The sequence below is a fragment of the Equus quagga genome, chromosome 6, assembly GCF_021613505.1.
Source record: "Equus quagga isolate Etosha38 chromosome 6, UCLA_HA_Equagga_1.0, whole genome shotgun sequence".
NCBI lineage: Eukaryota > Metazoa > Chordata > Mammalia > Perissodactyla > Equidae > Equus > Equus quagga.
Genome location: NC_060272.1, coordinates 89,200,475 through 89,221,611, shown reverse-complemented (window position 1 = coordinate 89,221,611; position 21,137 = coordinate 89,200,475). Strand labels below are relative to the sequence as shown.

The 21,137-nt window shown below is 42.2% G+C and overlaps 1 protein-coding gene across 1 annotated transcript in view; it reads right to left on the bottom strand.

The window, feature by feature from the left end:
- Window positions 1-21,137, bottom strand: part of LOC124240774 (solute carrier family 28 member 3-like) — a 102,174-nt gene that overhangs the window by 8,349 nt on the left and 72,688 nt on the right. The window contains exons 5-14 of the mRNA XM_046663883.1: window positions 15,596-15,707; window positions 14,308-14,399; window positions 12,739-12,928; window positions 11,512-11,656; window positions 10,153-10,266; window positions 9,456-9,533; window positions 7,302-7,382; window positions 5,855-5,935; window positions 3,919-4,044; window positions 2,157-2,287 (exon numbers count right to left, since the gene is read on the bottom strand). Of these exons, the coding sequence (XP_046519839.1) occupies window positions 2,157-2,287; window positions 3,919-4,044; window positions 5,855-5,935; window positions 7,302-7,382; window positions 9,456-9,533; window positions 10,153-10,266; window positions 11,512-11,656; window positions 12,739-12,928; window positions 14,308-14,399; window positions 15,596-15,707 (1,150 nt within the window). The remainder of the gene's footprint in view (window positions 1-2,156; window positions 2,288-3,918; window positions 4,045-5,854; window positions 5,936-7,301; window positions 7,383-9,455; window positions 9,534-10,152; window positions 10,267-11,511; window positions 11,657-12,738; window positions 12,929-14,307; window positions 14,400-15,595; window positions 15,708-21,137) is intronic.

The window sequence follows — 21,137 nt, the reverse complement described above, 5'->3', positions numbered from 1 at the left end:
TCTCCACCACAACATGGCTGCTGATAAGTGGTGTAGGTCTTCAGCAGGAACTGAACCCAGGCTGCTAAAGTGGAGCATGCTGAACTCAACCACTAGGCCACAGGGTTGGCCCCAATGAAACACTTTTGAATAACCTAAATCCCTTGGTCTTTTCCACCCTTTTCTCTTTGTTTTACACAGGGCCAAAGAAAATGAACTGAAGAAAGGTTAAGGATACCCATATCACGGCTTCTTTCTCTATCATATGAGACATTTCCAGAAATGGTCATCCAATGATTTTGCAAAAATCTTAAATCAAGGCTAAATGAACACCACACGATATTTAAAATAAAATACCTACATTGAAGTCAAGGAAATGTAATGACTTTCAGGTATTTAGAAAGGTTCTCAGCAAAGCAATCTTGAGAAAGACGAACAAAGCTGGAGGCATCACGTTCCCTGATTTCAAACTGTACTACAAATCTATAGTAATCAAAACAGTGTGATACTGGCACAAAAACAGACACAGAGATCAATAGAACAGAATAGAGAGCCCAGAAATGAATCCCTGCTTACATGGTCAATTAATATACAACAAATAAGGCAAGAATATACAAAAGGGAAAAGACAATCTCTTCAACAAATGGTGTTAGGAAACCTAGACAGCTATATGCAGAAGACTGAAATGAGGCCATTTTCTTACACCATACACAAAAATAAATTCAAGATGGATTAAAGACTTGAATGTAAGACGTGAAGCCATAAAACTCCTAGAAGAAAACTTAGGCAGTCAGCTCTTAGACATTGGTCTTAGCAATATTTTTATGGATCATCCGTCTCCTCAGGCAAAGGCAGTAAAAGCAAAAATAAACAAATGGAATTATATCAAACTAAAAAGCTTTTACAATGAAGGAAGCCATCAACAAAATAAAAAGACAACCTACTGAATGGGGGAAGGCATTTGCAAATGATATATCCAATAAGGGGTTAATATCCAAAATATATAAAGAACTCATACAACTCGGCAGACGACAAACAAAAAATCCAATTAAAAGTGCGAAGAGAATGTGAATAGACATTTTTCCATAGGAGACATACAGATGGTCAACAGATGCATGAAAAGACGCTCAACATCACTATTAATCAGGGAAATGCAGATCAAAACTACGAGTTATCATCTCACCTGTGAGAATGGCTATTATCGAAAAGACAAGAAATAAGTGTAAGTGAGGATGTGAAGAAAAGAGAACTCCTGTACACTGTTTTTGGCAATATAAACTGGTGCAGCCAGCCAGTATGGAAAATAGTATGGAGATTCCTCAAAATATTAGAGATAGAACAACTATACAATCCAGCAATCCTATTTCTGGATGTTTATTCAAAGAAAATGAAAACAGTAATTCAGAAAGATATATGCACCCTGTGTTCACTGCAGCACTAGTTACAATAGCCAAAATATGGAGGCAACCTAAGTGCCCATCAATAGATGAATGGATAAAGAAGACGAGTGTACATATATTATGGAATATGATTCAGCCATAAAAAAGAATGAAATCATGCCATTTGCAACAACATGGATGGACCTAGAGGGTATCATCCTAAGTGAAATAAGTCAGACAGAGAAATAGAAATACTGTATGATTTTGCTTATATGTGGAATCTGAAAAACAAATGAATAAATATAACAAAACAGAAACAAACTCAGATACAGAGAACAAAGTGGTAGGCAATGGAGGGGAGGGAGGTGGGTGAAATTGCCAAAGGGGATTAAAAGGTGCAAACTTCCAGTTATAAAATAAATAAGCCATGGGGATGTAATGTACAGCATAAGGAATATAGTCAATAAGACAGGAATAACTTTGTATGGTGACAGATGGTTACTAGACTTGCTATAGTCATCATTTCATAACAAGTATAAATGTTGAATCACTATGTTGTACACCTGTAACTAATACTGTATGTCACCTATACTTCAGTGAACAAAAAATGGTTTTCAAGGGTTGAACAAGATCTTTTGGAGTGAAGTCTAATAGTCAGTGGGATATTAAATTCACTTTAATACTGTAATTCACTGTGTTCTCTCAATTTTTTGCTGTTCTTTGAATGTGGACCTGTTCCCCCTGCTCCCCCGCCGTCAGCTTATATAGTCATTAATGAGGTGAACGAATCTCACTTACCTCATTCCCATTTTCATGGCATTTTTGAGGCTTATTTTAGGTGTTTCTGTCTCAGGCCAAAAGAGTTTAGCCACAGCCAATGACGCGGGCACTGACATAACTGAAGCAGTTAATAAGTGGGCGGGTGAAATCTGTGATTTTAGGAGAAAGAAGGCCAACCTAGGTTTAGTTTTTCTGTTGTGTTCAGAAAGAATGACTCAAAACACGCACAAGGGAAGAGATGGGCAGGAATTGTGTCTATGCCAGAAAACAATGTTTCTTTGGAAGCTTGGGGGATCTCAGGGAGCCAAGTTGGCATCACCGTGAGAATCAGAGGGAGGAATTTGTGTGAATTGACCACATCTTCAGGGAGAAGCACAAAATCAAACTCCGATCATTTCAGACGAGAATTAATCCTGTGCTGTAGGAGCTTTCAGAGATCCCTCCACCTCTCTGTGGTCCTTTGGAATGTTCAAACAGTCCCTAGAGCCCATATTTCATTACATCTCGATTTAGATGAGGGTGTCTGGGACTGCAGGCATGGATACAACACTCTCCGTCTTCCTTGTGCTCTGCTGAAAGTTTGTGCCTTTACCTAACACTCATTTATGCAGAGTCCTTGTGATCTGTAAGCATCTCTGCTCTCCTCACCGCAGGTCTACTTAAACTCTTTCCCCTCCCCTCCCCACACCCTTATTGTTTCTGGATTCTCTTCCCTATCTTTTCAGAATTCCAGAATCAGCACCCCCTCCCCACGCCCATTCCACCCAGCACATTTCTGGAGGCAGCGTTCCCACAGTGGTGGCAGAGTGGATCATCCGGGGATCCAGTCATAGTGCTATTCCTGAGGTCTCCTTGACCCTTTTCCTCTTCCCTGTTCCCTCTTCCTGCTGATCAGCTTCGAGAAACAGATGAAGCCCTGGAGTGAAACTCGCCTATCTTGTAAGAACGCCCAGTCGCCTGGGTCACATGGCTGTTGTTGATTCCATTTCTCCCATGGGGGTTACATCTATGTGTAGCTTGCCGGCTCTGTGCTTAGGACACACGCCCCAGTTATCATAAGGCTCTCCATCCTTACGCTATTGTCCACCAGCTCTCAACGGTCTGTACATTGGAATCTGAGGAGCTTTAAAAAAATACTGATGCCTGGGTCTCACCCCAAGAGATTCCGGTTTAATTACTCTGGGGGATGGGCCTGGGTATTCGGGCTTTTAAAGGCTCCCAGGTGATTCTAATGTGCAGTAAGGTTTGAGAACCACTGCTCTAGGTCAGAGTCAGAAAACTGTTTCTGTAAAGGGCCAGAGAGTAAATATTTTTGGCTTTTTGGGCCACATGTACTCAACTCTGTAGCATGAAAGCTGCCAGAGAGAAACAAATAGGAGTAGCTGGTTTCCAGTATAAATTCAGTTACAAGAGAAGAAGAGTGATCTAGAATTGGCCCATGGGTCATTCTTTGCTGACCTCTGGTTTATATTGCCTTTACTAGTGTAATTGTTTTTTATTTTACATATTTATATTTTCAGCCACAGTAGCCTCATAATATCACTGTATGCTGCCATGGTTGGGTAAGATTCACATTTAGGTGGCAGGGATATAAAAGTGAAGCCCCAAAGCTCCTTTGGGCACTCCATTCAAATGCCAAAGGAACTTTGACCAGTCATCCAGCAAAAAGGAATCTTTGGGCCTCCTTATCCAGCAGCAACGGCAAAGAAAAAAAAGAAATGACAATAGCAAAGAAAGAAGAGGTTGTATTTTCCATAAATTGATCCCCAAACATTCTTACCCCAAGAGAAACATATGTGCCAAAGACATTTGCTGCGATGGTAGCAAACCCAGTGGTCATGATTGCGTGGAACTCGGACCTGGTGAGGTGTGGTAAATATGGCCGGATCTGCAGTGGAGACTCCGTCTAGAAACAGAGTGAACAGATTAAGCGTTCCCTTTTAAGTCTTAGGAGGGTATGCCAATCTACCCAAAATTCCATCCTCTAAAGCAGTATGTCTAAGAGAGGACCTGAGACCAGCTCCATCAGCATCACCTGGGAACTCCTTAGACATGCAAATTCTCAGACTTATTGAATCAGAAACTCTGGGGGTGGGGCCAGCAATCCTGTTTTAACAGCCTTCCAGGTGCTTCTGATGCATGCTGGAGTTTGAAAGCCTACACCCTAGCTGTCTGGGTCATTTGAACTCTAGGTCAGTGTGCGTACAGAATCATGTGTAAAGTTTGCAGAGTGTGCAAGGCCAATTCACACAAGGCCCCCACTTAGCCTGGGACTGGACTCCGCTGGCTGGGACACTTTTCTAAGGTTGGAACACCATTGGCTAAGTAACTCTGCCCAGTGGCCTGGCCTTGAGAACTGGGGATTCCCAGGCCTCTGTGGCTTCCCATCTTCTAGCTTCATCTCGACAGACTTTAAATCTCCTTGCTGACACCACAGGGAAATAGAGATATAAGCATAAAATAAATAACAAGCACAGGTGCCCAGAGACCTTTTCCTAATGAGAATCAAGACCCCTTCTTCCCCTTGGGTGGAAAGGAATCAGGTAGAGTGCAGTTGTAAAGGCTTGAGGCCCCTCAAGAAGGGCAGGCAGCCTGCAGCCTGGGGCTTTCCATAAATCATAGCTCAACTTTTAGCATATTAGGTACCAAAGTGAGCATGTGTGCAATTTTACAATTTTATCATTTCTAATGGTTCTGTAAGAGTGAATGTGTTGAGCGTCAATTTATGGACTGAATAGAAATTCAGTACATGAGCCCTCTTACCCCACAGGTAGGAGGAATCAACTCAAGATGGTGCCCTGATTAGTCCAGAGAGATCTTATGACTGTAATTATAATAATTTGAACTCCTAGGGAAGGAAGCATGGGCCCTGCTCTGAAGACTGTGCCCCAGGTTAGCAACCTAGGCTGGCCGATAAGAAGGCTCAGCTGCCTGGAGCAGCCGTAAGCCTGGGATCCACAGCCATGTGTTTTTCTGGGTGACTATTTTTGCTTCAAATCCAATTTCCTTGGGCAGCCATGCTAGTGAGCACTCACACTTGGTTTCCTTGGCATGTAACTCCATTCTGCCTGAAGCTCCATGTGCAGAGTGATGAGGACGATTATTCTTATTTCTCACTCATCTGCCCCTTAGGAATGCCCTGTTTTGAGAGACACCCCTTTTGTGCCATATTTCTTTGCTTAAATGGACTTCAGGCAAAAGAGCATTTAACTGTGGAATGGATTGGGGAGTGAAAATACTTTTGCTCATCAGCGTTGTTCCTCAGGCTCAGCAAAGACAGACTGTTGGCCAGTTCAGACAAGTTGAGAATGAACTCAGGTATCTATACAGCTGCACAGTTGTAGGTGGGAGCCTTTCCTGGCCTCTTTCATCGCCCCAGCCTTACACTACAGCATGTGAGGCTACCTGCTATGGGTTTGCAGGCATGAGATAGTGGTGAACTCCATGTGAGTGAATGAGCTGCTCACCTCTGAAGGGTGAGCCAGAGGCCTCAACAATTCTATAAACTTAGAAAAGATTGATTGAGAATCTATGCATGAGAAGTCCAATGCTTTGACAAAGCGATTCAGACTTTGTCAGTCCTGAGGGTTCCTTTTTTGACACTCTTCCCTCTACACTAAAAGAAATAAAACCATCATATTTTTTTATTTCACTTTCTGGAAAAAGTGTCCATTTCAGCAGGTGTTTGGTTTTGTTTTGTTGGTATTACAACTTACGTATCCAAAGAATACATTGCAAGCAGCAACTACAGATTCAATAGGAGATGATCCCACAGTAACCAGCATGAGCCATCCAACCTAAAAGGGGACAAGGGACAAAGTCAGTGAAGAGCTATTTATATACACAAAACTTCAGAGTAGGGACAAAACCTTTGGAGGAAATTGCTGAGGCCTTCAACAACTGTGGGCAGGCCAGCAATGTGCTAACTGTGAGGACATCTTACCTAGTCCTCAGAGCAGGCCAATCACACCCTCCTATTGGAGGGGTAAGTCTGAGTCATTGCACATACTTTCAAAATTATATGAATGAATTTCTACTGAAACGTTGTGGACCAGCCATAAGTTATAATACTTGCTGACAGTCATGGCAGGCTTACTGCATTCCAGGCAGTTTTGAGCCCTTGATCTGAGCAATGCTTTAATCCACACAATAACCCTTTGAGGGAGGTCCTATAATTATGCCCATTTGATAGAAGTGGAAACTGAGGCACAGAACAGTTTAGCTGTTTTGTCAAAAACCACCCAGCTAATAAGTAGTGGGGTGTAGTTTATGTTTGGCTTTTTCTTCTTAACTCTCAATCTAACACGGTTTATCGTCCCACTTTCATGGTGCCCCTTCCAGCTGGAGACTGTGGTTCCCACCCTAGGATGGGGACTTCCTGTGGCATTCTTTCTCCTTAGACATGAACACAGCAATTCTAAATGTTTAAATCAACAATCAGAAAATTGCAGGCCCTGGTTCTCTTGCTGAAATACTGAATTCTGCCGGTATTCTGGTTCTCTCTCTCTCTCCATTTTATTTATTGACAGGGATCCAAGGAGGGCTGGGTTGTGCCCAAACCCTGTGTGCACGGCCTTGCTCTCATGTGCGTTCAAACTAGCTTACACGTTTCATAGATTTCTGGTCTAACATGTGACTGTAGGACTGACAGTTGCTGGGCCAGCAGGAATGAGATTAACTTTTTAGACTTTAAAAAAAAAATTATGGGCTTATAAAACTCCCTCAGGAGTGAAAAGCAGGTTCCCCTTCCTGCTCTGATTCTCTAGTAGCTTCCAGACCAGAGTGCCCCCTTTTGGAACCTCCTGTGGAAAAGCAGTGACTCTGCATAAGGCACAGGGTGGTCACCAAGATGGAGGACAGTGCTGTTCTCCCCGGCAGGTGTGGGACCTGTGGGAGTCAATTCTGTGGCTAAAGAAGCAATTGCTAAGGTGTCATGAAGATATCAGTGGGTTGCAAGTCAAAACCCTGTCAGAAGTCCCTGAGATAGACTTCCCTCTAGGGACACGTAGGATTTTTGGGTTTGAATCCAGTAACTTGGAGAGTGCAATGAATCTTAGTGTGAAAAGAGAGTCACTTTGTAAAACTCTGAATAAAAAGTATTTAGGACTTTGTCCCTGAAATAATCAGCTCTATGCCTGTCACCCATCCCTTCTGGTCCCGTACCTTTCTAATGATCCACTGCATCAGTCCAAGATAGTAGAGCACGGACATGACGGCACCAAAAAAAACCACCATTGGCAGGACCTGGGCGAGGAGATGAAAGTAATCATGGGCTAACGTTGCCCTCAGGAGTATTAGTAGGTTTCAGATAAGTCTCCTTCTTTCTACCTCCTTTTCCTCTGAAACATTGTAAAAATACTGGAAATGCCTCTTGAACTAAACAGTACTTTTGTCAGGCAGCTGCCCCATCTACAGTCTCTTATCTAATTTGCTCTAGATAAGCTTGAGTATATTTCATAGGAAACTTGACATTTTATTTCCCCTCTGCTATAATTATCTTTTCTTCCTTTAGTGTCTCAGAGAAGGAATGAAGGTTTGGAGGAATTTGTAATAATTAGGCCCAACACACTGAAGGCCACTGACGGGTGTTCTTGTTCTGATATTAAAAAGACATGAGCTTCACAACTTATTAGCAGAGTAACCTGGGTCAAGATTAAGTCCCAGCAACCTCAGATCCTCATTCAAAGTGGCTGCACAGATCAGATAGAGCACGGTAGGTCCTCACACACAGTGCCTCCTATGGAGGAAGCATCTACTCTTTGAGCTTTTAGAATGATAATTATTTTACTTATAGACTTTTGATCACTAAGAAATGGTTAAACTTTGGAAACCAGCTTACATCTGTGTTCACAAAGGTTGTCCTTTCCTAGATCCTATTTTCCTGATGCTCTTTGGATGCCTTCAGTGCAGCCTGTGTGTCTACAAGGAGCCGTGTCTCCCCTGCAGACACCACACAGAGCTGCGGTCTCAGTCCCTCTCCACCCCTACCCCTCCACACCCCTTCCCCTCTGCTCCCCAGCTAAATGGCCAGGGACAAGCTGCCAGCAGAGGCTCAGAGTGACTGAGGACAATTTGTACAGGATCCAATTTGGGAAACTCTATTAATACTATATGTTAAAAGACATTCTGAACCCTCATTCAGAGCTCACACACTTACGTGATTTTGTTGACTTTAATGGGCAGGCAGAGCCTTCCTGAAAGCATCAGGGAGTTGAAGGGGATCATCTCTTAAATGTGCCCAAAGGAATTCTGTGCTTGTAGAGAGGATGGAGGCTACTGCTCTGAGGGGAGCAGGAGGGAGGCCTGAAGACACTGGTGCAGTCTGGGCAGCAAGTCACACTTTCTTTGTGACTTTATTTTTTCTCATTCTGGATTGAGATCAGGTATGAGCATATTTCCATCTTAGTTTGTAAACACTTGACCTTTCAGAGATGGCTTAGTTATCTCAGCACCAAAGCATCAAATCAGCAGTTTAAGAAAATATCCAGCCTAACAGTTGGCCTAACTGAAACTGGGGTAATTTGCAGGTAAATTGAGAGTCCCTAAGTGAGAAGACAGTTTAGAAGTGTAGGAAGAATAATATACCACAAAAAGGAAAGCTGAAGAAAAAGCCAAATGCATCTTTCTGACTCATCGACAGGAATCTGTAGGGACTTCCCAGAGGACAGTGACTTCCTGGGTCTTATGAGAGCCCCAGGAGGGAATCGATGAGGCCCAGGCATGGGGCCAGGTTGCCTTTCCACTGTAAAATAACATCCTTCTTTGGCTGGGAGAAGGCCCAGCCCCCAGGCCTCCCTAGGCAAAGATACTGCTGAAGGAAAATGGGAACAGTTTAGCATGAGGATGGTTCTGGAAGGACAGAGGCTGATGTGGGTGACCAGCTGTCCTGTCTAGCCTGGGACTGAGGGTTTCCTGTGGGTGCACCTGTCGCTGATTCTGGACATGGAAGCCATTAGTGGCCGTATGCCTGTTCATGGCCAGGTACCTAATGTTCTTTTCCCTGGAATCTCAGATACTGTTGCCCCGTATGATTTTTCATAAGTATCTCTGACAACGCTACAGGCCCTCCAAAAGTATTCCAATATTTCTGACTACTCTACATGTTTCACTTAATGCTATAGTAACAAAGTAAAACATTTGCAATCCATCAACTTCAGATAAAATTGTCATGAGAAAGGACTGTGGTGTGCTGTGCACCTATGACATGCCCAGCAGCTGTATGCCTGGTTTCTGGTAGTTGAGTTCCACCCGAACATCCACAAAGACAGAGAAGTTATTGAAAAGGATGTGACTCTGTAGAGAAGGATTTGGCTTTACCTTAAATGCAAAGAAGTGGTCTGTGTAGTTCTCACCAAAGACAAAGGAAGCACCAGCATCTGTGTACTCCAGGAAGGTCTGAGATAAAGAAAGGACAAGAGCAGATCATTATAACCCCTGAAGCCGTGGTTACCGTCCTCAGGACCCACCAGGCCCTGAAGAGGGTGAGGACCCAGCAAATTTGTTGGGTAAACTTGGAGAGTTAATTTTCTCGCTTTCCTCCCTCCAGTGGGTGGAAGGGAAGTGTATTTTTGAACTATAACTGTGCACAGTTTTGCTGGCATTTCTAACATTCAATCTGACTCTAGGGTGCTGAAGAGTAAGCTGGGTGTGGTAATTGCTCCAGAAGCAATAGATGGCACATGGGTGACACTGCTGACCACTACATGCAAAGAGAGCCTGTCTCTCTGTTTGTGGAACCATCTCAGAAGTGTGACACCCCTTTGGCAAGATGAAGGGGGCAACAGGGATAGGGGAGTGATGCAGTGGATGGTATGGGTGAGGGGCAACAATAATATCAATAAACTGGACAGATTAACATTTTCCGCACAGAATTGTTTGTCTAACTCATGGTATGAAATTAAAATTTGATTCAATACATGAAGACAAATAAATCTATTTCTTACATATCTTGAGGATTATATTCAAATGTTAAAAGCCACTATAAAAGTAAGATGTTCTATTGAACCCAACTTACCTCAATTTTGTTGCCCAACCACTGAAAAGCCCAACATCCAGGGCCCGTCCTTAGTATTATGAGCCCAAGAAGAAACTCTAACCCAATTCCCCAAAAGACAGGCCTCCAGCGAACCTATGCAGAAAGATGGAGAGAGATGTGTCTTATTAGAGGATGAATGCTGACCTCAGCATAAACGCCCAGAGGATCACTGTTTCCTTGGAAGATTCTCACACGTGGCCTGTGACCACCTTCTCTGGGAGGCCCAAGCAGTCATAAGAAGAGAGTCTCTTGATAGACTCATATGCAGAAGTCTCAGGGCTGTATTCTCTCTTTCTAAACCTGAGTTTGACACCTTCAGTCTCAGGGGAGTATGGAACCATTATGTCATGATAAAAAAACTCAGATCCAAAAGTAGTCTTAGCAGGGCCATAAGGAGGAAGAATCTAGCCTTGATGGTCATGCTGTAAATATTCAATACATATAATTATTTCCCCTTCTGGAAATGGAGAGGCAGAACATGACTTCTCTGTGTGTCCTAGGTTTGTTGATCTGACAAACTGTAAGTGAATTAAGTGAAAGAAATTCCACCCTGTTGAAGTGCTCTCATTTCAATGTAAAAGGAAGCAATTATCTGTAACACAGACCCAGGGAGAGCAGAGTCATGGACAATCAGCTGCTTTCATTTTTGGTGCAGAGATGAGTGGCCTGCAAAGAACTATGGGATTGGAGGCCTAGAACACAGCAGAGATGTTCACAGGGGAAAGAATTTTATCATATTAGGTGACCTTTGTCTCTAATGCTTTTTTTTTGAGGGGTCAACCTTTCAGCCAGTAAAGTCTCCCAGGATTTGCCATTATGAGTCACTTGTAAAGAATTGATGTCTCAGAATTCTTGCCCATGTATTGGGTTACTGACTGACAGAACAAGGATGAGAAGGGAATTCAGTGTGAACACAACTGTTGCAGGAAAAATTTTTGGAGTGAAATAGCCAAGATTGAAGAAGAAATTTGATAAACTGCAGGATCCAATGGTAGAATATTAGATTATTTACTGGTCTGGGGAAAGCTGGATCAAAATGGATGAGTTTTCATTGAATGTGTGTTTAATGGGGAGAGGAGGGTACAGAAGTAGAAGTTGGACTTGACACGACAGAACATCTCACTGATTGTGTGACTGGAAAATTACTGAGAATGAACAATGAGAAAGTGACAGTTCTATGAACGTTCAGGAAGAAGGGCCCCCTAGCCACTCAAAATAACATAGTAAGGTAAGAAAAATACTGAATAACAGTTAAATCCTCTCACACTCAATATTTAGAGCAATTCACACCTGAGAAAAAAGAAGGAAAAAACAAAAAAGGATCAATTTCATACTTACTTTGCTTGGGTGCTTGGAAAATAGAAATAGCAGGATAATGTACACTATGAGCCCACCAAAGGACACCAACTGCCGTTGGCCCAGTTTGGCGGTGTCAAAGATCAGCCAGAAAACAACTCCCAGGATCAGAGAGCTCCAAATCACCCTAAGAGAACCAGAAAGGGAGCATCTTTTGTTGTATTTATGGCATTGTTTGTAGCATCCAAGTGCTAACTCGAAAATCTTAATCAGGCTTAAACTAAAAAACAAAGAATATTAAGAGTAACACACTCTGGCAACAGAAGTTATACTTCCAGAAATTGCAACAGACCCTCTTTTGTTGTGGCTATAATGCAAACATTAGCAATGTGTCCCCCTCATTCCACAGCCCTTGGGCCCTTCAAGGATATATAAAGGGGTCAGAGAGAAGAAAGGATGTTTGGAGAGAAGTTTTGTGATTTTTTGAGAGATCTATGGGGAGTCCTCATCTCCATTTTGGACAATGGGTGAGGTGTTAACTTCTTCCCTTTTAGAGAGAATTTGAAATGCATTCTTTGCAGTTAGGGTACCTCACCCGAGCACCAGAGAGCCAACTTGGACTTTAACGTACATTCAACTCCTTGGGGAATCTGGTGGGCATGAGAAGGTTGACACATGGCTTGGATGGCAGAACCAGAAAGGGTGCTGTGTTGGGATTGCACAACACTGGTTTATTAGGCCAAGGATGTGTGAAGTTTCCTGGTAGATCCCAGGTGGGCCATGCTGGGGAGAATGGGTCCTGGGTCCTACCAAGGAGGGCCACGTGGAGGGAGAGGAGGTCTCACAGAGAGAGACTGTGAGAAACGCCCTGAGTGGTCACCTGCAAGCCACGGGCTCCTGTAGGACAGGGTTGGCTTTAGTAATTCACAGACCCTTCCTCCCAAGGAGGCCAGCTTTGTGCCTAGAGCAGAGGGTTACCTCTGCAAAGGAGAACCATCCCATCATTTGGACAACATCTTATCATTTAGTGGCAGTTGAAATTAAGGCAGTTTGTAGGGACATTTGAACACATCTCGAACGAGTCCTCACCTTATCCAGGCCTTGATTTCCTGTTTGTAAAATGAAAGGATTTTAACAGATTATTCCCTAGGTTGCCGCTAGCTTGAATATCCCATAAATGAGGAAGCAATTTCAGAACACAGTTTTGGAAGAGTTTTCGAAAAGACTAAGCTCCCCTTCAACAGCAGTAAGAGAACCAACTGCATTTACCACTTCAGCCAGAACCAATGGCTCTCCAGAAACTCTCTGCCAGGAGACAGGAGCCCTTCAATTTGATGCTCATATTTGGGAATAAAGTGATCCCAGACCACAAAGAAGATGGCAGCCACGGTGATCACGAAGAGAAGAAGGGCTCGGTGAAAGTTGAGCACACACGCGGAAATCACCATAGCCAGCCAACCTGTCAGGAAGCAAACACAGATGGGGCCCATCGGCACCAGCTGGAGACCAGCCACAGCACCAATCGGGTCCGCCAAGGGGAGGTTCAATCAAGGGACCATTGAATGCGGGAGTGCTCGTGTTTTTGGGGGGGCTTCTGTTGTTTTTCCAAGCAAGTCCCTAACGGTCTCACCATGAACACTAGGAGGACAGTGTGCTAGGTCTTTTTCTCTTACAGAACCTTTTGAGTTCTTGAAACCTGATGCTTCATCACTGGGCCTCTCACTCAGTACTAACGACTTTTTTCTGGCATTCAGACTCAGCAGGTGAGCTTCCATCAGAGAAAGGCCAGGAGTTGAAGCCACCACTGACTAAAGGTATTGATTCTCCTGGTTTGCAGCTCAGGTTTGGCCTAAGCTTGAGTAGGAAATCAGGCCCACCAACAACCTCTAAGTGTCCCGGGATCTCTACAGGAAAGGGAATGGGGTGGGGCAATTACCAAGGGGGCTGCTTTTGAAGAGGAGGTTGTAGGACAAGAACAATAAAGTTTCCTGTTAAAAGTCAGCAAACATGGTCTGAGGTTAAATCTGGCTGCCACATGCTTTGTAGGTGGCAAGTTCAGCTGTATTTGTGTTTGTATTTGTATTCTACAAATAAAGTCTCATGGGAACACAGCCACACTGTACGCTTTTGTCCCATAAGGCAGAGTTATGTGGGTTTCGCCATATGGCGTGCAAAGCCTGAGACACCATCTGGCCTGGGACACAGAGAGTTTATGGCTGGTCCCTGTTCCTGCGGTGTGAGCATCAGCAGACCCACTGACCTCAGGGTGCAGCAATCTTGGGTTAAGGTCTCTGGACTTGGGTGGGAGGTCCCATCTTACAGACAGGAGTGCTCTTTAAAATGGGCTGCAGAGCCCTTTGCTTTGGAGGGAGCGTAACTGGATACCTGCTCATCTATGAGGAGCTATGGTCCTGCCTTTAGGTAAGAGGAGTGGGCTCCCTGACTCCAGGCTCCTCCTCTCATGTTGTGTTTGCGTAGAGTATTAATTACTTATATTTCCCGCTGAAGTTAGATTTCTACCTCATGATTATCACCATGTTTTCCACTTACTTGGATGTGATGAACCAACCCTCAAATCGACACCACAGTCACAAAGGCCTCAGGAGTAGGGGACCTAAAAACTTAGCTGCTGGTACAAAAACTGGACAGGGAACCATTCTGCACAGGTGTCCTACGCTGAGACCCTCCCCTCCAGGGGCTTCCTTATTGATTCTCTCCCTCTCTGGATGATTCCGTGAGGTCTGGGGCAGGGGAAAGACTTATTTTCTTTCCACAGAAGGCTCATATTTGGGGGATCTGCAAAAAGAGGCACTCAATTCCATCCTCTTTGTTATTTACCTGCTAATAAGATGCCCCAGAAGATGTACTGAAGGGTGGTTTTGTGTTTTTGATAAAAATCCCGAACTCTACCATGCTTCCTTTCCAGATACCTGTAAGAGGACAAAAGCAAAAAGGCAGGCAGAAGTCAACACCAAAATCATGAAATAAACCGGTAGCTAAGGCTGGATGGGGCTTTGTAAATCAGCATGCAAACAACCAAACTCATGAATTGTGTGTCCTACAATGTAGAAATGGAAGACACTTTTCGTTTTAGACTAAAAGCAGCCATGTCTTGTATCTGCCTTTGCTGAGTGGATATGATTTGCTGAATTGAATGTGCCAGACCTTGAGGGGTTACAGAGATGAGAAAACGTGCTCTTGGAAATGGAGCAGGGGAGATGGAGAGCTATCCAAAAGGTAAAAATAAATCATAGGATGAGAGTGTTTCTCAGTGGCCTAAGAACCTCCACTAGCTGTTAAGCTGCTTTTATAAATGTCTATTTAAGAAAAGTAAAAAGCCAGATAGGGGTGTGGTGGTTAAGTTTGCACACTCCACTTTGGTGGCCTAGGGTTTGCAGGTTTGGATCCCGGGCATGGACCTAGCACTGCTCATCAAGCCATGCTGTGGCAGAGTCCCACATAGTATTGGCACAGATTTTAGTTCAGTGACAGTCTTCCTTAAGAAAGAAGGGCCAATCTTCCTCATTAAAAATAAAATACAATGAACTCTCATCCCTTCTGGTTCCACAAAGTTTGAGTAAGCTGGTGGTTCCCTCTCCTCTCTCACCATACTTCATAATGGGATGCTGACACACTTCACTGGGTGCTTGAAATGTAAAGTAGGATTTGGTGGATTTGAGAGCTATTAATCAGTAGCTTGTAATATATCTTTCTTAGAAAAATCTAGAATTTTTGGCATGTTTTTGTTTGTCCCAAGTTTAGTTATGGGATGGTGGGTATGTTACCAGACTAAATGTGAGTCCCATTCTGGGTGAGTTAATCAATCTACACCAGAAGTAGTTGTCACACAAAACAGAAATTTTGTTTGCAGCAGGCAGGAAAGAAAATGGAGACCATAGGGAATAATTCACAAAGCTATGGCTCCTTGAGCACAGGGTGGTGGGTCCCTTTATTTGGGGTCGGGAATGAATATTCAAAGGGGAAGTTTTATCATCGCATGTAGAGGTGGGCAGAAGCTGGAACACTCGTGGTCTGAAATCATGCATTTACACGCATCACATGATCTAAAAATGGTTGCTTTGTCCCTCCCAGAGGAGAGTTTGGGATGTTACTGAGGGCAGATTACTTTAGCACAACTCCCCGCCTGTCTGCATAGGCGTCATTCTTGTTGGTCTGGTCAGGTTCAGAGCTATTGGGTCCAGGGTGGTCGTCACTTTGAACTCCTTTCTCCTGCATAGCTGAAACCGCATAAGCTCAAGACCCCGAAGTTGTTGGAGAGGTGAATGTCTGCACCTTTCAAGAAGATGAGAGAATTAGGTCAAACACAAAAGGTTAGAGTTTAGGCAGGACAAGAGAAGCAGGTTACAGTCCAGGGCTGGTGACAGAATCCCTCCTCTACTTTTATCCTGCTCCTCATTCTTGAGGGTATAGGTCAAAGGTCCATCTTCTGTAATTACTTCCTGAATTACAGCATGAATGTTGTCATAGGGGCCGGTGGAGGAGTAGAATTTTTCCCACTGGTCTAAGGTAGGTTTGTGGGTCACCAGGCATGGCTCTTAATTGTTCATATCCTTGGTTAACAGGGAGGTGGCAGTCACAGCTCTCCGGCATGGAGACCATCATTTTGCCATGGTGTCTAGCTGCTTTGAGAAACAGGCTATTGCTCTCTTTAAGGATCCCAACATTTGGCCTAATCCTCCCAGAGTTATTCCTTGTCTTTCATGAAGGTACAAGTCAGATGGTTTGCTCAGGTCTGGTAAGGCCAGTGCAGGTGCTTCTATTAGTAAGTTTCTAAGCTTATTGAAAGCTTGGTCACATAGCTAATCCCTTTCAAAGGGGTCTATTTCTGGCCCCTGTAATTTGTCATAGAGAGGTTTAACAATCAACCCCAATTAGGGATCCTCGTGTGGCAGAAGCCATTCATCCCAGGAATACTCCTAGCTGCCTGGATGTTCTTGGTTGAGAAGTTGATATATTACCATTTTCCTCTCTTGAGGAAGGCTGTGCTGCCCTTTTGAAATATAAACCCCAAATACTTTAAAGTCTCTTTAGATATCAGTGTTTTTCCCTTAGACACTTGATATCCCTTACTGGCTAAGAAGTTTAACAAGGTCATTGTGTTTTCATCAGACATTTTCTTAGAAGGACTGGCTGCTAGGATGTCATGCACATACTGTAACACAATGCTTAGTTTTAATTTTAATTCCCTTAAACCTCTGTCCAGGATTTCCCCCAAAATTGTAAGGGAGTTTTTAAATCCATGGGGTAAGACAGCCCAGCAGTGTTGTTGTTTCTGGCGGGAGTTTGGGTCCTCCCATTCAAAGGCAAAAATCTCTTGGGATTCGAGGTTCAAAGGGACGTAAAAGAAAGCATCTCTTAAATCTAGCGCTGTATGAAGCGTGCTGTTCCAGGAAGATTAGCCAGCAGGTGTAAGGATTAGGTCCTACAGGATGTGGGTCTTGGGCTGTTTTCATTCACAGCCCTAAGGTCTTGAACAAATCTGTACTTCCCTTTTCCAGCTTTTTAATGGGCAAAATGGGAGTGTTACATGGGGATCAACATGGCCTGATTATTCCTTGTTTTAAAAGTTTGTCAATTACAGGAAAGATTTTTCTTATGGCTTCTGACTTTAGAGGGTATTGTTTTCCCAGAGGCCAGTGATCTATCTGCTTTAAGTCCACCTTTACAGGTATGACACTGGCTGCCTGTCTCATTTGTCCTTGTGTCAATACCTCCAAGTTGACTCAGCTTAGAATGTTTGGGGAATTTATTCCTTTTCAGGTACTGGTTTGTCTTGTAACAAGGCCATGAGCTCGACCTCCCAATTTTGGGGAAATTATATTTCTATTTTGTCTTGTTCCAAGTTTATTGAGGCCCCTAGTTTTGATAATATGTTCCTCCTGAGGAGAGGAACAGGGAATTCTGGCCAATATAGAAAACAATGTCTTAATGTTTTTGATCCTATTTCACAGATCAGGGGCTCTGGAAAACTTTTGGTCTCTCCTCTACTGATACTCCTTTTATATCACATGTTCTTCTTTGAAAAGTTTCCTTTCCGGGTATTTAACACCAGGAATGTGGCACCAGTATGGAGCAAAAATTCAGCATGCTCTCCTCCCACTGCTAAGGTTCCCTGGGGTTCTTGTGGGGAGATGAGGACAGGTTGCCTGGAGCCAACTGAGGAACCCCATGGCCCCATCACATCTTATCTGTAGTCATGGGAAGTTACCATGGCTTGGTCTTGTCGGATCCCTTCCCTCTCTGGGGTTGGTTTGGACAATCTCAATGCTCTTCTCATCTGTAGTTGCACACTGAGTAGGCCCCAACTTCATTGGTGGCCTTCTGGTCCAATGGTGGGGGCCAGGGTCACTCACCCATGGAATATTCTTCTCCTTTAGGTGACCTCGAGCAGACTGGAGGGCCACCAACAGCAGAGTATCTTGCCTCTACATCTCTTGGTCATCTTTCATTTCTTCTGTCATATCTCTGGTGTTGGGCACCCTGAAGGCTACCTCCACTAACTGCACAGAACTGGTATCAGGCCCTACCATCAACTTTTAGAGTTTCCTACAGATATCTGGAGCACTTTGAGATGTGAACAGGTATCAAGAACCACTTATATCAGTGACATTTACCCACATAATATAACCTAAGAAGGTTTATTATTATTTGGTAATTTTTTAGTTATTTAATACACTCAATAAGCCTAAATAGCTTAAAATCTCCCACTTTATAGAAAGAACATATTCTTTGAGAAGTCTCAGGGTCCCATTGAAGCCCCCAAAAGACTTTACTTAGGATTTGAACCTTGGGGAAATGTGTGAAAAAAATATCAAAGGGCTTTAAAATACTTGGTCAAATAGGAAATAATGTTTAGTTACCCATTTAATCAAGGTGAAAACAGAAAATGTCAGAGGCAAACAGAGAGTGAAACAGTCTAAAAAGAAGACCCTAATAGAGAGACTTCAGTCACCTTGACTGTAGGAAATTATTTCAACGAAACATAGATTTTCTGTCTTGTAAGTAGACTCACTCAAAAATAAAGAAAAAAAAAACCTTCTGTAATCTCTTTGTCAAGAGTAGACCAAAACTTTAAGAAGATTATCCTTTTAAGAGAGACAAAGCCAAATTTGTAATTTTGTTAACCTACTTTTGATATAGAAACTCACTTATTTAATTGAATTTATTTTAATCTTAGTAAACCTGACTATGTATAAAACTCTTCTCGGGGATTTTACTTTCACAAACTTTCTGTCACCTGCTTCTTATATTTAGAATTTGTCCCACGTCTTCCCTCCCTTTTTATTTCTAGTACTGTAGGACAAATTTATCTTTTTTAACCAAACAATTAAACATATTTATACTCTTTATGTATCTTTTACTGAAAACATACATTTTACTTTTCTTGAGTACAGATATGTTTCTGTTATTAACTTTTAGTAGCTTCAATCACATATATTAATTAGAATTTTTAGCCCTTACAGACTTTGATTTTGTTTGCAAAAACTAAGAAGTAAGTAATTACATACTGTCTTTTACATTAGTATTCTGTAGCTTAGCATATTTATAAATACTTTTTATAACTTTTAGAAACGTTATTTTATAGTATAATCTTTTAATAAAATATAGGACATGTTTATTAATAGACCTGAACATCTTTTAGTTGTTTTTTAATAAGAAGGCAAAAGTAGATTAACCTTTATCTGATATTTTGACTTACTTAGAAATTATCTAGATATATAATGAATTTTTTATCATTTAATTTAACCAAGTAAAACTTCAAAGTTTTAACTTACCAAAGAGATTTTGGAAGTTATTCTAAATAGATATGTTATAAAATATAATTATCATTAAAAGCTTATCCATAAACTCTTACCTCACTTACATTTAAGCCATTTGTTTTTAACGATCATGTCCAGATTACTCACAAAGTCTTTATGTGACAACAGAGCAGTTAGCCATCATTTTAAGTTATTGAAGTACATATATTAGAACATATGATTACTGTTAAAAGTTCTCCTCCACACTTTTACCTTTTTACATCTATTTAGTTTACCTGTTTCCAATGAATATTTAGATTGCCTATAAAAACTTTATGAATTATCAGACAAAATTATCTATTATTTTAAGTTATTAGTTTTGTTGACAAATTCTGTAACAGAGACAACACAAGTTTGACTCATGAAGGCTGTGTGTTTACATTACATCCTATGTTGATAACACTGAGGACATGTCTATTTTAATTAAACCAACAAACTTAAACGAGTTTTTATTTACCAAAGATCATTTTAGATCATGTCAACTTGAAAGACATCTGGGCTAGTTTCTATCACATTTAGAAATAATTTATATGGCACTTATTTTAAGTCAATTAAATAGAGCTCTCTTTAGAAATGACACCATCCAGACACACACATAGAGACATATAGAAATTGGAAACAGAGATTTTTAAAAATTTCAGCCATGTCTCAGGCACAAAATTTAAAAGAATGCTGGATTCAAATTGTGACCTGTTCAGATGGCTAAAGAATTTTGTTAAAGATTTTTTTTTTCTTTTTGCTCTAAGGATCTTTTTTTTTTTAAAAGATTTTATTTTTCCTTTTTCTCTCCAAAGCCCCCAAGTACATAGTTGTATATTCTTTGTTGTGGGTCCTTCTAGTTGTGGCATGTGGGACACTGCCTCAGCGTGGTTTGATGAACAGTGCCATGTCCGCGCCCAGGATTCGAACCAACGAAACACTGGGCTGCCTGCAGCGGAGCGTGCGAACTTAACCACTCAGCCACAGGGCGAGCCCCTCTAAGGATCATTTTTAATAGCTGGTTTTAAAGTCATTTTTTCTTTTAGCAGCGTCTGTGTATTAATCAAAGAATGCATGCCACTGTGAGAGGTTTGGAATCCTCTCTTTCAAAGTGGACTTTTTCTGGAACAAATTTCCCCAAAATGGCCATTACGATTTTAAAATATTTTAAAGGTCTACCTATTTTCACTTGCTTAGTTTCAGATCTGGAATTTTGGAGAAGGTGAAGTGGGGGAGCCCAGCAAGAGAGGAGGGAGGAGGAGCAGATTGGGCATTCTTTCCCTAGTTTGTTTATTTAGTTATTTTTTCTTAAAGAGGCAGCAGGGGATTTTTTGTCTTGTTTAGAAACCTCAAAAATTAAAATAGGCAGAGCCAGCCCAGTGGCGTTGTGGTTATGTTTATGTGCTCAACTTCAGCGGCCCAGGGTTGAAGGGTACGGATCCTGGGCATAGCCCTACACACTGTTCATCAAGCCTTGTTGTGGCGACGTCCCACATATACAATAGAGGAAGATTGGCAGAGATGTTAGCTCAATGACAATCTTCCTCACACATACACAAAAAAATAAAAATAAGCTTCCCCTTGGTTGTTTAATTTTTCATGACTGGCTTCGTCTCCAATTCTGAATGTAAATACACCAGTTTCAGTCAACTGAACTTGCCCCATTTTGGCCATCTTAAGGTGAGGTCTCTCTTAGCATGGTTAATTAACATTGGCTGAAGGGTGGATTTATATGTGCTCACAATCCCCACAGTATAATTTAAAATATAATTAGGCAAAAGAGGTGTAATCATTTTACATAAAGCCCATCATTTTTAGCTGGTCCTGCTGGAAAAGGTTAGCTCAAAGACAAAAACAACAAAAAACCCT